This window comes from Neovison vison, chromosome 3 (assembly GCF_020171115.1).
Source record: "Neovison vison isolate M4711 chromosome 3, ASM_NN_V1, whole genome shotgun sequence".
Lineage (NCBI taxonomy): Eukaryota > Metazoa > Chordata > Mammalia > Carnivora > Mustelidae > Neogale > Neogale vison.
In genome coordinates, this window is record NC_058093.1 from 203947931 (window position 1) to 203966186 (window position 18256).

Genomic DNA, 18256 nt, shown 5'->3' on the forward strand with positions numbered 1-18256 from the left:
TGTCTTTATTTATAGTAAGTCTTGATAGCCACGTGATTCCAGTTTTTGGTGATTACAAATGCTGTTTGCATTCATCAATGGGTTTTTAAAATTTTATTATTTTAAAAATTATTTTTATTAACATAGAATGTATTATTTGCCTGGGGTACAGGTCTGTGAGTCAACAGGCTTACACACTTCACAGCACTCACTGTAGCACATAACCCTCCCCACTATCCAGTCATATGGGTTTTTATGTAAACATGAGTTTTCCCACCAGCTGGGTAAATACCTAAGAGCTTGATTGCTGGGTTGGATGGTAACAGTGTATTTATCTTTGTAAAAACTGTGCCAAAGTGGCTGTGCGATTCTGTGCTCTTAGCAGCAGTGAATGAGGGTTCCTGTTGCTCCTCGTCCTGGCCAGTGCTTGGTATTGTCAGGTCTGTAAAACTTGTCATACTCGTACATGTGAGGTGGTATTACATTGTGGTTTTAAATTGCATTTCCCTATCCCTAGTATTATTGAGTATCATTAATATTTTTCTCTCTGAATATCTTTGGTGAAGTATCTCTTCTGTGCCTGATCTTTTCCCCAATTTTTACTTGGGTTGTTTTCTTGCCATTGATTTTTAAGAGTTCTTTACCTATTTGAGATTCAAGTCTTTCATCAAAAAAGTATGTGTAAATGTTTTCTCCCAGTCTCTGGCTTGTCTTTTCATTTTTGTAACACCAACTTTCACAGACCAGGTATTTTGATATGATAAATTCTGTTTTCTTGATTTTATTTTTTAGAATGGATTGAGTTTATATCTGAAATCTCATTGCCGGGCACCTGTTTGACTCAGTTGGTGGAACATGCAACTCTTGATCTCTGGTTCATGAATTTAAGCCCCACACTGGGAGTGAAGCCTGCTGAACAAAATGAAAAAATAAAAATAAAATCTTATTACCCAAACCAAAGTACACAAATTTTCTCTTGTATTTCTCTAGACTTTTATAGTTTGAGCTTTTACATTTAAGTCTATGACCCATTTTTAAAAAAATTTTTTAAATTAATTTTCAGCATAACAGTATTCATTGTTTTTGTACCACACCCAGTGCTCCATGAGTCCGTGCCCTCTCCAATACCCACCCCCCGGTTCCCTCAACCTCCCACCCCCCGCCCCTTCAAAACCCCTGGCCCATTTTTAGTTAAATTTTGTATAGGGTTGGATTATGTGTTGAGGTTTACTTTTTAAAAATTTTAAAAATGATTTCATTCATTTATTTGACAGGGAGTGAGCACAAGTAGGAGGAGTCGCGGGCAGAGGGTGAGGCAGAAGCAGGCTCCCTGCTGAGCAAGGAGCCCGATGCAGGGCTGGATCCCAGGACCCTGGGGATCATGATCTGAGCCAAAGGCAGACTATTTTTTTTTTTTTTAAAGATTTATTTATTTATTTTATTTGACAGAGATTTTCCTCTATACATTGAATTGCTTTTATGTCTTTGTTTAAAAACAAAAACAAAAATCAGGAGACAAGCTTTGTATGGGTCTATTTCTATTTTTTTTCAATTTATGTATTTTCAGAAAAACATTATTCATTATTTTTTCACCGCACCCAGTGCTCCATGCAAGCCGTGCCCTCTATAATACCCATCACCTGGTACCCCAACCTCCCACCCCCTGCACTTCAAACCCCTCAGATTGTTTTTCAGAGTCCATAGTCTCTCATGGTTCACCTCCCCTTCTAATTTACCCAAACTCCCTTCTCCTCCCTAATGCCCCTTGTCCTCCATGCTATTTGTTATGCTCCACAAATAAGTGAAGCCATATGATAATTGACTCTCTCTGCTTGACTTATTTCACTCAGCATAATCTCTTCCAGTCCCGTCCATGTTGCTACAAAAGTTGGGTATTCATCCTTTCTACAGATTTTTTTTCCCCAATTTATTTACTTTCAGAAAAACAGTATTCATTATTTTTTCACCACACCCAGTGCTCCATGCAAGCTGTGCCCTCTATAATACCCACCACCTGGTACCCCAACCTCCCACCCCCCCGCCACTGCAAACCCCTCAGATTGTTTTTCAGAGTCCATAGTCTCTCATGGTTCATCTCCCCTTCCAATTTACCCAAAAGCACATACCCTCCCCAATGTCCATAACCCTACCCCCCTTCTCCCAACCCCCCTCCCCCCAGCAACCCACAGTTTGTTTCGTGAGATTAAGAGTCACTTATGGTTTGTCTCCCTCCCTATCCCATCTTGTTTCATGGATTCTTCTCCTACCCACTTAAGGCCCCATGTTGCGGGTATTCATCCTTTATGATGGAGGCATAATACTCCATAGTGTGTATACGGACCACATCTTCCTTATCCATTCATCCGTTGAAGGGCATCTTGGTTCTTTCCATAGTTTGGCGACTGTGGCCATTGCTGCTATAAACATTGGGGTACAGATGGCCCTTCTTTTCACGACATCTGTGTCTTTGGGGTAAAAACCCAGGAGTGCAATGCCAGGGTCATAGGGAAGCTCTATTTTTAATTTCTTGAGGAATCTCCACACTGTTCTCCAAAGAGGCTGCACCAACTTGCATTCCCACCAACAGTGGAAGAGGGTTCCCCTTTCTCCACATCCTCTCCAACACATGTTGTTTCCCGTTTTGTTAATTTTGGCCATTCTAACTGGTGTAAGGTGATATCTCAATGTGGTTTTAATTTGAATCTCCCTGAGGGCTAATGATGATGAACATTTTTTCATGTGTCTGATAGCCATTTGTATGTCTTGATTGGAGAAGTGTCTGTTCATATCTTCTGCCCATTTTTTGATGTGTTTGCCTGTTTCGTGTGGGTTGAGTTTGAGGAGTTCATTATAGATCCTGGATATCAACCTTTTGTCTGTACTGTCATTTGCAAATATCTTCTCCCATTCCGTGGGTTGCCTCTTTGTTTTTTTGACTGTTTCCTTTGCTGTGCAGAAGCTTTTGATTTTGATGAAGTCCCAAAAGTTTATTTTGGCTTTTGTTTCCTTTGCCTTTGGAGACGTATCTTGAAAGAAGTTGCTGTGGCTGATATCAAAGAGATTACTGCCTATGTTCTCCTCTAGGATTCTGATGGATTCCTGTCTCACATTGAGGTCTTTTATCCATTTTGAGTTGATCTTTGTGTACGGTGTAAGAGAATGGTCGAGTTTCATTCTTCTACATATAGCTGTCCAGTTTCCCCAGCACCATTTATTGAAGAGACTGTCTTTTTTCCACTGTATATTTTTTCCTGTTTTGTCAAAGATTAATTCACCATAGAGTTGAGGGTCCATATCTGGGCTCTCTACTCTGTTCCACTGGTCTATGTGTCTGTTTTTATGCCAGTACCATGCTGTCTTGGTGATCACAGCTTTGTAATAAAGCTTGAAATCAGGTAAGGTGATGCCGCCAGCTTTATTTTTGTTTTTCAACATTTCCTTAGCGATTCGGGGTCTCTTCTGATTCCATACAAATTTTAGGATTATTTGCTCCAGCTCTTTGAAGAATGCCGGTGGAATTTTGATCGGAATGGCATTAAAAGTATAGATTGCTCTAGGCAGTATAGACATTTTAACAATGTTTATTCTTTCGATCCAGGAGGATGGAATTATTTGTGTCTTCTTCAATTTCTTTCATGAGTGTTCTGTAGTTCCTCAAGTACAGATCCTTTACCTCTTTGGTTAGGTTTATTCCCAGGTATCTTATGGTTCTTGGTGCTATAGTAAATGGAATCGATTCTCTAATTTCCCTTTCTGTATTTTCATTGTTAGTGTATAAGAAAGCCACTGATTTCTGCACATTGACTTTGTATCCTGCCACGTTGCTGAATTGCTGTATGAGTTCTAGTAGTTTGGGGGTGGAGTCTTTTGGGTTTTCCATATAAAGAATCATGTCATCTGCGAAGAGAGAGAGTTTGACTTCTTCATTACCAATTCGGATACCTTTTATTTCTCTCTGTTGTCTGATTGTTGTTGCTAGGACTTCTAATACTATGTTGAACAAGAGTGGTGAAAGTGGGCATCCTTGTCTTGTTCCTGATCTCAGTGGGAAGGCTGCAAGCTTTTTCCCATTGAGGATGATATTTGCTGTGGGTCTTTCATAGATAGACTTGATGAGGTTCAGGAATGTTCCCTCTATCCCTATACTTTGAAGCGTTTTAATCAGGAACGGATGTTGGATTTTGTCAAATGCTTTTTCTGCATCAATTGAGAGGACCATGTGGTTCTTCTCTCTTCTCATATTAATTTGTTGTATCACATTGATTGATTTGCAAATGTTGAACCATCCTTGTAGCCCAGGGATGAATCCCACCTGATCATGGTGGATAATCTTTTTAATGTGCTGTTGGATCCTGTTGGCAAGGATCTTGTTGAGAATCTTAGCATCCATATTCATCAGTGATATTTGTCTATAATTCTCCTTTTTGGTAGTTTGCTTGCCTGTTTTGGGGATCAGGGTAATGCTGGCTTCATAGAAAGAGTCTGGAAGTTTTCCTTCTGCTTCAATTTTTTGAAACAGCTTCAGGAGAATAGGTGTTATTTCTTCTTGGAAGGTTTGGTAGAATTCCCCAGGGAATCCGTCAGGTCCTGGGCTCTTGTTTTTTGGGAGGTTTTTGATCACTGATTCAATCTCGTTATTAGATATCGGTCTATTCAAGTTGTCGATATCTTCCTGGTTCAATTTTGGTAGTTTATATTTTTCCAGGAATGCATCCATTTCATCTAGGTTGCTAAGCTTATTGGCATATAACTGTTCGTAATAACTTCTGATGATTGTTTCTACTTCCATGGTGTTAGTTTTGATCTCTTCCTTTTCATTCATAATTTTATGAATTTGGGCTTTCTCTCTTTTCTTTTGGATTAGTGTAGCCAGTGGCTTATCGATCTTATTGATTCTTTCAAAAAACCAGCTTCTAGTTTCATTGACACGTTCTACTGTATCTCTGTTTTCTACCTCATTGATCTCAGCTCTAATCTTGATGATTTCCCTTCTTATGTGTGGAGTTGGTTTGATTTGTTGTTGATTCTCCAGTTCTTTAAGGTGTAGAGACAGCTGGTGTGTTCTAGATTTTTCAGTTTTTTTGAGGGAGGCTTGGATGGCTATGTATTTTCCCCTTAGGACCGCCTTTGCCGTATCCCATAGGTTTTGGACCGAAGTGTCTTCATTCTCATTGGTTTCCATGAATTGTTTCAGTTCTTCTTTGATCTCCTGGTTGATCCAAGCATTCTTAAGCAAGGTGGTCTTTAGCTTCCAGGTGTTTGAGTTCCTTCGGAACTTTTCTTTTATTTATTTATTTGACAGAGATCACAAGTAGGCAGAGAGGCAGGCAGAGAGAGAGAGGAGGAAGCAGGCTCCTTGCTGAGCAGAGAGCCCCATGCGGGGCTTGATCCCAGGACCCTGGGGTCATGACCTGACCCGAAGGCAGAGGCTTTACCCCACTGAGCCACCCAGGCACCCCTGTATGGGTCTATTTCTAAGCTCCGCTTGCTGTTTCATTCATCTTGTGTGTGATCTTTCACCAGCATCACACTGTCTTGAGTTTACAGGAAATCTTAAAATGGGCTACTAGGGATACTTCGTCTTTGTTCTTCAGAATTGTTTTGGCTAATTTTTTTCCCTCTGCCTTTCCATGTTAACTATAAAAGAGCTTGGGGATAGCTGCAGATAGCCTTGCTAAGATTTTAGTGTTTGTTTTTACGTATGATACTAGGTAAGGATCCCGCTGCGTTTCATTCTTGTTGTGGGTACTGCGTTTTCCTAGCAGTGTTTGTTGAGATGTTTTCCTTCCCCATCATGTCGTGCTGACACTGTTTTGAAATCATTTGACCATTGAATAATTATGGATGTGAAAACTACAATCACCATTCTGACAAGGGGCTTTATTTTTTATTATCAGTATTAACTGTTGAGTAAAATATTAAAAAAAAGTCATTTGATCATATATGCGTGGGTTTATTTCTGGGTTCTCTATTCTAGTCCATCGATCTGTGTGTCAGGCTTTGTGCCAGTATTACTTTGCTGTCATTACTGGAGCTTTGTCGTAAGTGTTGAAATAGGGAAACGTGAGTCCTTCAGCTTTGTTTTTTTCTATATTGTTTTGGCTGTTCAGGGTTCCTTGAGATTCCATAAGAGTTTTAGGATGGGCTTTTCTGTTTCTGCAAAAAAAATTGTCTGTGGGATTTTGACAGGGATTATACTAATATGTAGATCACTGTGAGTAATATTGACATCTTAATGATAAGCCTTCCAGTCCATGAACATACAATGTTTCCATTTATTTATATCATTTAAAATTTCTTTGAGCAAAGTTTTCTAATTTTCTTCTTCCTTTTTTTTAAAGATTATTTATTTATTTATTTGACACAGAGAGAGAGAGAGAGAGAGAGAGAGAGAGAGAGATATCACAAGTAGGCAGAGAGGCAGGCAGAGAAAGAGAGAGGGGGAAGCAGCCTCCATGTGGGACTAGAGAGCCTAATGCGGGGCTCGATCCCAGGACGCTGAGACCATGACCTGAGCCGAAGGCTCAGGCTTATTAACCCACTGAGCCACCCAGGTGCCCTCTAGTTTTCATTCTGTGTCCTTTACTTCCTTGGATACACATTTATTCTGTTTGATGCTTTTATAAATGGAATTGTTTTCATAATTTTGCTTTTCAGAATGATCATTGTTCAAGTGTAGAAAGGCAACTGATTTTTGACATTATATGCTGCTACTTTGCTGAATTCATTTGTGTGTGTTTAATCTTTAAAGTTTTCTACATACAGGATCATATCATCTGTGAACAGAGATAATTTTGCATCTTCCTTTCCAGTTTGTAAGACTTATTTTTTTTCCTTGCCAGATGGCTCTGGCTACAACTTTCAGTTCTAGTTGAATAGAAGTGGTGAAAGCCAGCATTCCTGCCATGTTCCTTCTCTTAGAGGAAAAGCTTTCAGTCTTTGGCCATTGAGAATGACATTTGACTTTTGTTTCTTGGGAGCTTTTTTTTTTTTTTTAAGATTTTATTTATTTATTTGACAGAGATCACAAGAAGACGGAGAGGCAGGCAGAGAGAGAGAGAAAAGGAAGCAGGCTCCCTGCTGAGCAGAGAGCCCAATGCAGGACTCGATCCCAGGACCCTGAGATCATGACCCGAGCCGAAGGTAGCGGCTTAACCCACTGAGCCACCCAGGCGCCCCTCTTGGGAGGTTTTTGTTCAAATTTTCTATTCCTTCCTGATTCAGTTTTGGAAGGTTATATGTCTCTAGGAATTTATCCATTTCTTCTAGGTTGTCCAGTTTGTTGGCATATAGTCTTTCATCATACTCTCTTGCAATCCTTTGTATTTCCGTGGTGTTGGTTATTTTTCCTTTTTCTTTTCTTATTTTATTTGAGTCCTCTCTCTTTCTCTTTTAGTTTCTGTTTCATTTATTTCTGCTCTAATCTGTATTACTTTACATCTTCTACTGGTTTTGGATTTTGTTTTTTCTTTTTCTAGTTCTGTTCTGTGTAAGGTTTGGTTGCTTATTTGAGATTTTTCTTGTTTCTTTTGGGGCCTGTATTGATACAAACTTCCCTCTTAGAACAGCACTGGTACATCCCAAAGATTGTGTTTCACACCATTGTGTTTTCACTTTCATTTTTCTCCATGTAGTTTTAAATTTTCTCTTTGACTTTTTGGATGACACATTCATTGCATATTAGTATGTTATTTAACATCCATGTATTTTTTTTTTCCCCCGGATATTTTCTTGTGGTTGATTTTTAGTCTCATAGCATTGTAGTTGGAGAAGACGCTTGATGGGGTGCCTCGGTGGCTCAGTCGGTGGAGTGTTCACCTCCTGATTTTGGCTCAGGTCTTGATTTCAGGGTTGTGAGATTGAGTCCCACATTGGGCTTATGTGCTGGGTGTAGAGCCTGTTTAAGAGTCTCTGTCTTGCGGCGCTTGGGTGGCTCAAGCTACTGCCTTCGGCTCAGGACATGATCTCAGGGTCCTGGGATTGAGTCCCGCATCGGGCTCTCTGCTCGGTAGGAAGCCTGCTTCCCTCTCTCTCTCTTTCTCTCTCTCTCTGCCTGCCTCTCTGCCTACTTGTGATCTCTCTCTGTCAAATAAATAAATAAATAATCTTTAAAAAAAGTCTCTGTCTCCCTCTGCCCCTCCTTGCTCATGCACTTTCTTGTGCTCTCTCTCTCAAGGAAAAAGGAAAAAAGAAAAGAAAGGAAAAGAAAAGATGCTTGGTATGACTTTGATCCTTTTTAATTTGTTGAGATTTGTTTTTTGGCCTTATATGTTCTCTATCTGAGGAATGTTCCATGTATATTTGAAAAGAATGTGTTTTCTGCTGTTTTATGATGGAATGTTCTGAATATATCTGTTAGATCTGTGTGATCCAACATGTCATTCAAAGCCACTGTTTCCTTGTTGATTTTTTGTTGGATATTCTGTCTGTCGATGCAAGTTACCTCCTCCTGTTACCGTGTTATTGTGGATGACTTCCTCTTGTTTGTTACTCGCGGCTTGTGCCATTTGGGTGCTGCTCTGCTGTGTGCATATTTACAATAGCTACAGCTTCCTGTTGGCTTGTTCCCTTTGTGCTTATATGTGGGCATTCTTTTTTTTTTTTTAATTACTGTCTTTGTTTTAAAATCTATTTTGTCTGGATATAAGTATTGGTACCCTGGCCTTTGATGTCCGTTTGCATGAGAAATGCTTTTCCAACCCTTCCCTTTCAAACTGTCTTCAGGTTAAAAATGAGCCTCTTATCAGCAGCATATAGATGGGTATTGCTTTTTTATCCATTCCGTCACTCTCTGTCTTTGGATTCAAGCATTTATTCTGTTTACATTGGAAGTAATTATTGATAGGTTTGTACTTACCATCATTTCTTACTTGTTTTATAGTTCTTTTCTGTTCCTTTTCTTGCTCTCTTCTTTCATGGCTTATTGGCTTTCTTTAGTGATATTGCTTGGATTCCTTTCTCTTTATTTATTTATTTTTTTTCGTATTAGTGGTCTTTGATTTGTGGTTACCACTAGGTTTGACTATAGCATCTTAGGCATATGGCAGTCTGTATTAAGTTGATGGTTGCTTAAGTTCGAACCCATTCTTCCCTACCCCCGTCCACATATTTTAGGTATATGGTGTCATACTTCACATCCTTTTATTTTGTGAGGTCCTTCACAGATTTTTTTAGAGATAGTTATTTATACTGCTTTTTTGCTTCCTGCTTTTCTTACTCCTTCTTAGGTCTTTCCTTTCCACTCAAGCGTCCTCTTTAGTATTTCTTGTAGGGCCGGTTTAGTGGTCATGAATTCCTTTAACCTTTGTTTGGAAAACTCACTATCTTTCTTTTTCTGAATGATAGGCTTGCTGGATAGAGTATTCTTGGCTGGAGGTTTCTTCTTTCAGCACTTTGAATATACCATGGCGCTCTCTCTCTCTCTCTCTCTTTTTTTTTTCTAAGATTTTATTTATGTGACAGAGAGATCGCAAGTAGGCAAAGAGGCAGGCAGAGAGGGGGGAAGCAGGCTCCCTGCAGAGTAGAGAGCCCAATGCGGGGCTCAATCCCGAGATCCTGATATCATGACCTGAGCTGAAGGCAGAGGCTCAACCCACTGAGCCACCCAGGCGCCCATCATTGGCACTCTCTTCTGGTCTGCAAAGTTTCTGTGAAAAATCAGCTGATAGTCTAATGGGATTCCCTTGTATTTAACTGCTTTCTTTCCTCTTGCTGCTTTAACATTCTCTCTTTACTACTGCTTTTTTGCCATTTTAGTTAACTACACCTCTTGGTGTGGACCTTCTTGGGTTGGTTTTCTTGGGGGTTCTCTGTGCCTCCTGGATCTGGATTTCTGTTTCTTTATCCTGATTCAGGAAGTTTTCAGCTATTATTTCTTAAAATAAATTTTCTGCTCCCTTTTCTCTCTGTTTTCCTTCTGGGATCCATATAGTACAAATGTTAACTATTCTTGATGGTGTTGCTGAGTTCCCTGTCTTTTTTCATTTTGTGTTATTCTTTTTTCTCTTTGCTGTTCAGCTTGATTTCCACTACTCTGTCCTCCAGATCACTGATCTGTTTTTTGCTTCCTCTAGTGTACTCTTTATTCATCTAGTAAAATTTCTCCTTAACACTGCTTTTTGTTGCATCCTATGAATTTTGGTATGTTGGGTTTTGTTTTCATTCAGATCTAATAAGTATTTACTAATTTACCTTTTGATTTCTTCTTTGATCTGTTGGTTAAGATATGTAGTTTAATTTCTCTGATTTTTCAATGTTTTCCCTTCTGTTACTGATTTCTAACTTTATCCTACTTGGTCAGAGAAAATATTTTGTATGATCTTTATCTTTTTTTTTTTATGAGAGAGTGAGCACACAGGAGTGGTAAGGGAAGGGCATAGGGCGTAGAAGAGAGAATGTTAAGCAGGCTCCGTGCCCAGCATGGACCCGACACAGGACTCAGCTGCACAATCCTGAGATCATGACCTAAGCCAAAGTCAAGAGTCAGATGCTTAACTGACTGAGACACTTAGGTGCCCTGATCTTTAGCCTTTAGAATCTGTTAGGACTTAATTTATGGGCTGACACATAGTGTATCCTGTACAATGTCCCATGTGCACTTGAAGAATATGTGTATGCTCTTGTTGGGTAGAATATTTTGCATATGTCTCTTAGATCTAGTTGCTGTGTTTAAGTGTTTTGTTTTCTTGTCTTCTGTCTAATTGTTCTATCCATTACTGAGAGTGGGATATTGACATTTCCAATTATCATTATAAAACTTTTTCCCTTTAATTATGTCACTTTTTGCTTTATATAATTCAATAATCTGTTATTACATGTATAACTTTATAATTGTTATAGCTTCTTGTGGTGTTAAATCTTTAATAATATATAATGTCTCTTTTGGTCTCATAATTTTTTTTTTAATTTTCAAGATTTTATTTATTTGAGAGAGAGAGTGTAAGAGAGAGGATACGATGGGGTGAGGGGAAGAGGGAGAGGCAGACTCCCTGCTGACCAGGGATTCCAATGTGGGGCTTGATCCTGGGACTCTGGGATTGTGACCTGAGTGCAGGGCGGATGCTTCACCAACTGAGCCACCCAGACACCCCCTCTTTTTTTTTTTAAAGATTTTATTTATTTATTGGATAGAGAGAGAGAGATCACAAGTAGGCAGAGAGGCAGGCAGAGAGAGAGGAGGAAGCAGGCTCCCCGCTGAGCAGAGAGCCTGATGCGGGGCTTGATCCCAGCACCCTGGGATCATGACCTGAGCCGAAGGCAGAGGCTTAACCCACTGAGCCACACAGGCGCCCCCCAGACACTCCCTCTTATAACCTTTTCTGATTTGAAGTCTCTTGTGTCTGATGGTGGTATTAGCCTTCCTGATCTCTTTTGGTTACTGTTCGTGTGAAAGATCTTTATCCATTCTTTCACTTTCAGTCTGTTTTTTTAATCTTTGGATCTGAAGTGAGTGTGAGTCTCTTTTAGACAACTTATAGTTGGGTCATGGTTTGTAAGGCATTCTGCCAATCTCTGTATTTGATATGAGAGTTTCATCAATTTACACTTAAAGTAATTACTGATAAGGAGGGACTTATTTCTTTCATTCTGTTTGAATCCTATATACCTTATAGCTTTTTTTGGTCTCTCAGTCCCTATATTACTGTCTTCTTTGGTGTTTAATTTCCTTTTTATAGTTCAATATCTAAATTCTTATTTCCTTTTGTGTAAATTATATAGATATTTTCTTTGTGGTTATCAGGGATTATGTTCAGCTTCCTGAAGTTATAGCATTCTTATTTGAAATTATACCAGCTTAACTTTTTACTCTACAAAGATTCTGCTCCTCTACAGTTCTGTCCCCACCCATTTTGGTGACTGATGTCACAAAATTACATCTTTGTACATCGCATGCCCCTAAACACAAGCTAATTTATTTTAAATGCGTTAGTCTCATATAATTATGTAGGAAGACAAAATGTGGGGTTAGAAACCAAAGTTAAATTAATACTGTCTTTTATCATTGCCCATGTATCTACCTTTATTAAGATCTTTATTTCCTCATACAGCTTTGAATTATTTTATAGTGTCCTTCTGTTTCACCTATGAGACTCCCTTGAAAATTTCTTTCAGGTAAGTCTAGCAGTAATAAACTCCCATTTGTTTTTTGGGGAATGTCTTAATCACCCCCCCCCCCGACTTCTGAAGGACAGTTTTGACAGGCACAGGATTTTTGGTTGACAATTTTATTTCTTTTAGCTCTTTGAATATATGGGTCCATTGCCTTCAGGCATCCAAAGATTCTGATGAGAAATCTGATTATAAACTTACTGAGGATCCCTTGCGTGTGACAAATTGTTTCTTCGATGCTTTTAAGATCTTCTCTATGTCTTTGTAGAAAATTTGATAGGTCTTGGCATGGATTCCTTTGAGTTCATCTTTGTTGGATTCTTTTGAGCTTCTTGGATGTTTATGTTCATGTCTTTCATGAAATTTGGTGGTGGTATTACTATTTTTACAATGTTGGCCATTCTAATAAGTGTGTAATGGTGTGTGAATCATTTGCAATTCTCTAATGATATCTTTCATATGCTCATTTGCCATCTGTTTATCTTCTTATTCAGATCATTTGCCCCACAGATTGGCTGTCTACTTAGAGCTTTTGTGCTTTCTTGCCACTGAAGGTTTGGCACGTCTTCTCTCACAGTGGCTGCTCCCGCAGTACCCTTTCACAGATTCAGCCTGACACGTCCCGTGGCATTGCGGGATTCCTCCTTTATGCCCCTGTCTTACTCTCTCTGTTGTTCATCTTAGCTTCTCTAATCTCCTTTGTGTTTGTATGTTTTAAACTTTTCTTTCTTCTGTAGTGCTAAACGCTTCTCTTGGGCAGGAGTGTCTTTCTTTTTTTTTTTTTTTTTTGTATTTTTTTTTTCCAATTTATTTATTTTCAGAAAAACAGTATTCATTATTTTTTCACCACACCCAGTGCTCCATGCAAGCTGTGCCCTCTATAATACCCACCACCTGGTACCCCAACCTCCCACCCCCCCCCGCCACTGCAAACCCCTCAGATTGTTTTTCAGAGTCCATAGTCTCTCATGGTTCATCGGGCAGGAGTGTCTTTCATCCTTTTTTATGTCACCTGCACTTTTTGAATACTGGGCAGCTGGAGCTTAGGCCGTGTTGCAGAAGGAGGGTGACCAACCATCCCTGTTTGCGTCTAGCTGGCCTGCCTTTAGCGCCGAAGGTCCCATGTCTAGGGAAATCTCTTAGTCCTGGCTAACCTGGGACAGTTGGTTATGTGTGTAGATGGTTCCTAGGATAAACATTCGAAGATGTCTCTATAATGAGTAGCATCGCTGCTTCCGTCTTTGTGCCCTTGTTATGCTCTGTGCGTTCTTTTGTGTTAGCTTCTTTGAGTTCCAGTTGCATTCACAGATGTTTAAGTTCGCTTTTCTATGCAGTGGTGAACACTTCTTGTGGACAGGATTGTGTTTCATTCAAGTTTTTTTTAAGAATTTATTTTATTTACGAGAGAGACAGAGCGCACAAGCAGGGGGAGGGGCAGAGGAGATGGGGAGAGAGAATCCTCAAGCAGACTCCCTGCTGAGCGTGAAGCCCGAGACGAGGCTTGATGCCAGAACCCTGAGATCATGGCGTGAGTGAAATCAAGAGATGGACACTTAAATGACTGAGCCACCTAGATGTCCCTTCATTCAAGTTCTGTCACCTGGACCTCGCTGTCTGGCGCCTGCTCTTCTCACTTGTTCAGTGAAAGGCTGACTGATTGAATATACATTGATGGAATGTTTACAATAAATTTTTGCTTTCTTCACAAAGTAGAATATAAACAATGGATATCCTAGGCAGCTTCTTGTTTCCCAGAAACTCAGGAAAGAATTGGATATTTAATAGGAATATGTTCTTTCAGGGACCATTGTCATTCGTGGATGTGTTTGTGGACTTTACCTGGGAAGAGTGGCGGCTGCTGGACCCCTCCCAGAAGCACCTGTACCGGAGTGTGATGCTGGAGAACTACAGCAACCTGGTGTCCCTGGGTAGGAACTCCCTCCCCAAAGGACTGTGTCTAATCTCCAGGCTTCCCCTTCTTGGTTGCTGAAAGCTGGGTGGCTTTTGCAGTGTTCTTAGTGATTTTGGATTTATATTTAAAGGCCAGATTTTCTTAGTCTCCTTTTGGCATCAGAATGTGCTAGTTGAAAATGGTCTTCGCTTTGCCATGGGACAGAAGGGTGGCTTTATCATGCTGCCTCAAAACTCTACCCTCTTCATGAACTGAGTGACTCTTCTCCCTTCGTGAACAGGGTTTGAGGTAGTTTTCGTCCAGGTTGTTTGTGATTTTCCATTCATAGGGTATCAAGACAGCAAACCCGACATCATCTTCAAGTTGGAACAAGAAGAACCGTGGATGATGCTGGCCCAAATCCCAAGTCAAGGCCATCCAGGTGAGTGATGAGGATATTTAGATCTTTTCTTCCTTTCCAGAATTGATGTGAATTCTGACGTGACATTCACCTTATGTTTGTACTTTTTGTCTTGTTCATAACCATTCTTTCATAGTTCATCTCTTTCTCTGTGGCATTCTCCGTTTCCTGTGTACTTTCCCAGGAGAGTAGACTCATTTTGTTATGCAGTTGAACAGGCTTTTTCTCTGTATTTCTCTTGTTGTGACTTTCACTCTTCCTTCTACCTTCTTTCTTTTAAATTATATTTTTAAAATCTTTTACACTTAAAATCAACAACCATAGTCCCAGGGTCCTTCCCTGTCCTTCAGATCTACTAGAAGTCATCACTGTCCCTTCCAAGTGCACTCCTGCCCCATGGATATTAGTTACCCACTCTCGAGCCCTCCGCCTCCCTTATGGGACACCCATGGAACCCACTCACACACTGCATGACCAAGTGCGTGTTCTTTCCATGCTTTACTGGCTTCTCTTGTTCTCCCCTTTGAGTCCAAAGGCACTTTTCATAGTCACTACTTTTCCATATATTGTAACCTTGGAAGACATCCATTCTGAAGATTTGAGCTGTTTTTCTCTTTTGGTAATTGGCAGCCTGTCCCTGTCTCATCGGCCGTTGGTACCCGGCATCTTCCCTGCATGTGCCATTCCTTTGTCTCATTTTCAGAAACTGGAATTGTTTGTCGCTTTGCTCGGCAGCTACATCGAACTTCCTTCTCACCTTTCTCATTCTTTATTCTTTCTGCTCTGCTTCTGGCTCTTTCTCTTGGCACTGGAGAATCAGCGTAGATCTCCTTTATACACAATTTTCTTCACTAGGGTTGTTGAAATCTCTTAATATTTTGGTTTCCTAAGAAGAAGTCTTTTAAGGCCCCCGTGGTCCCAGTTCCCACCCAGAACAGGCCAATACCCCATTTCTTGATCATTCTGTTTATTAACCAAATGTACACATCTTCCTCCTTTTGTTCATCTTGATATTGCTGTAGGAAAGGTTTCCCTGACGTGGTTGCTCTGTCACAGGCATAATGGATCCAGTTAGTCTTTGTATCGTTGGGATTGCTTCAGCTGCATTTCTGATTAATCCTAAATCAGTCTATGAAACAGAAGTTATTTATTACGACACATCACAAAAAGTCCTGGAGTGGGGCAGCTAGAGGGTTGACTAAGTGATTCGGTAAATCACCAATCTCTGCCCTGCCATTCTGAGTACCCCAGCATTTTCTTAGGTTCACTCCCCTCGTGGTCATTGATGGCTGTTACCATTCCAGCCAATACCTGCAGGAGAACAAGAAGAACTGCTTTTCCCACGTGGCTCTTTCTTTCTAATCAGGTGGTAAAGCCTATTCCAGGAAGTCTCAGCAAACTTGTGCTTGGTGGGCTAGGTTTTTATCCTAGGTCCCTGTCTGCAGAAGACTCTGGCAAGGGAAATGGGCCTGGCACTGTTGGCTCAGATAAGTGGTGCTTCGTCTTCTGGGATAGGGGTAGAGGTAGCATTGGAGAAGGGTCTCTGTTTCCCCAAGTGAAGCACATGGCCTTAAGGATGGGTTTGAGGAAAAGTCCGGTTTCTGCCAGTCAGGACAAGGGAGGAAGGATCATTGCAGGCGGCGCTGGCAGCCTTCATCCGCCTCTTTGGCCAGGCGGCTTCCAGTCAGACTCTTCTTCTAGTCCGTACGTCTTCCAACATATTGCACCATTCCTGTTTCCCTTTTGTGCTATATTAGTGGAAGTCTTGGATCCTCGTTCACAGGTAACATCTGGTAACGTGCAGTTAAATTATTTATGTGCAACCAGCCAGACAAGTCCAGAGTGGGAGAGACACATGTAGCGTAGAAAACACTGGAAAAAACTGAAGACTGAGCTAACCCCAATGAAATAACTTTCAGTAGAGTGATTGGGGTATAAGAAGAGACAGTGTGTGTGTCCTGGGGAGTGTGGAAGAAGAGGGGGTGAAGGAGAATGAACTCGCCTCACTGTTATTCTGAATAATCATCACTGGGGGAAAAAGTCAATGTGCAGTAGAATAAGCTGGTTATTTTGAAATATGGAAGCGGATACCATAAAAAAGAGCCAAAGGGGATGAAGGGGCTTTTTCCTGGGGGACTAGAACACCGGGGGGGGGCAGGGTGAGCAGAATGCTGCTGATGACAAAACCCCGAAGCCAGAATGAGACAGTAGAGCAGCAGCAAGACCCAGGACCCGGTCCTCAGGCACAATGTCAAGTATTTGGAGGCTGACCAGGAGAGAATGGGTAGACCCGATCTAGACGTCCTCAAGTAATATGCTGACCAAAGCAACAAATAGGAAAGAGCATGAACAGAACATAGCAGCAAGTCGGGCTTGGAGATAGCAGATCAGAGGACCTTAATATCTCATTCCTGGTTTTCCTGCCTCTCAAATCTCCTCTGTCTTCGTTTTGTAAACAGTCTCCAAATTATATTTTCCCAAGCACCAGTTGCCAAGTGGGGGAGTTACCTTCTCCTAGATGCCCTGAGAAATGAACATTGGACTTTGGACTTTAATGGGAACTTTGGACTATCACGATAATTTGAGGGGGAGTATTACTGGCTGTTCTGTGGTTCTAAACTCAGAAATGTTTCCATCAAGAAGAAAATAGCCAGAGAGCAATAAATATTTGCCTAGGAATCAGATTTGCTCATGTGTTTGGCTAATAGTCTAATCCCTGTACACTTTGAGAGCGCATGGACACTAAATCTGTCCTAACACTCCACCCTGTAACCCTTTTGTGGCTGAAACCATAACCCTCCTACCCTCCTACTTCCCCTGGTTAGCCACAGCTCTGACATCTTGATTTCCTAGGAAACCTTAACACATTTTCTGTTGAGCATTGTCTTTGCAACAATAATGGCAGATAATGATATTATGGTTGGTATCTTAAGGAAAATTTCAGAGAATTCCAGAAATCAGGAAATGATACCAAAGCCAATGAATGGAAGACAGAATTTTCTATGCTTAAATATTATTTAACCATGATTGAAGGTGAAGATGATTACTAGCTGTGGTTCAAAAGTAATCCCTGGAAACTCCACTTGTACCGACAGAATTCAGATTGTGAAGCTATAGAATAGTATTCTCCCAAACAACCATCTTTTTTTTTTTTTAAAAAGATTTTATTTATTTATTTATTTGACAGACAGCACAAGTAGGCAGAGAGGCAGGCAGAGAGAGAGGAGAGGGGGAAGCAGGCTCCTTGCTGAGCAGAGAGCCCGATGTGGGGCTCGATCCCAGGACCCTGAGATTATGACCCGAGCCGGAGGCAGAAGCTTTAACCCACTGAGCCACCCAGGCGCCTCCCCGCCCCAAACAACCATCTTGAGTGTAGCCGCAGAACACAACGGAAAAGGGAACTGTGCTCAGAGAGCAGAACCAAGGGCTTACCAGACCACTGCCACAGCAGGGAGTCCTTGCGCAGCTTGCCCAACCAGGGTGTCCGTGCACTGTGAGCCGGTGCCTGCTATGTGGCATTCGCTGTGGCTGCTCTTCCAGAATGGGGACTCCTGGTAGATCAGTCTTCAGTTTTTACATCTTTATGACTATGTCATTCCCATTCACAGGTGAATCACGCAAACATGCGATGGCTAATTTTTATTCACACATCGTTTTTTTCTTTTGAGTTATTCTATTTGCCTGCTGAGTTTTCTCTCTTCTTAACCATTTGTGTATTTGTCATGAACCCCTGTGCTATGTTCAGCCACATTAATGATTCTGTCTCTTCCTAATGAGGTTGCTTCGCTGTCCCTTGATATGCTTCAACGACCCTAGTTGACCTCATACCCAGGCTGTACTACAGTGTTTTATCCTGG

General features: G+C 40.9%; 1 protein-coding gene across 4 annotated transcripts in view; it reads left to right on the forward strand.

Moving 5' to 3' along the window:
* Positions 1 to 18256, forward strand: part of ZNF268 (zinc finger protein 268) — a 45080-nt gene that overhangs the window by 23555 nt on the left and 3269 nt on the right. For all 4 annotated transcript variants that reach the window (XM_044243617.1, XM_044243619.1, XM_044243618.1 and 1 more), the window contains 2 exons: positions 13889 to 14015; positions 14328 to 14420. In XM_044243617.1, coding sequence (XP_044099552.1) covers positions 13889 to 14015; positions 14328 to 14420 — 220 coding nt within the window. The remainder of the gene's footprint in view (positions 1 to 13888; positions 14016 to 14327; positions 14421 to 18256) is intronic.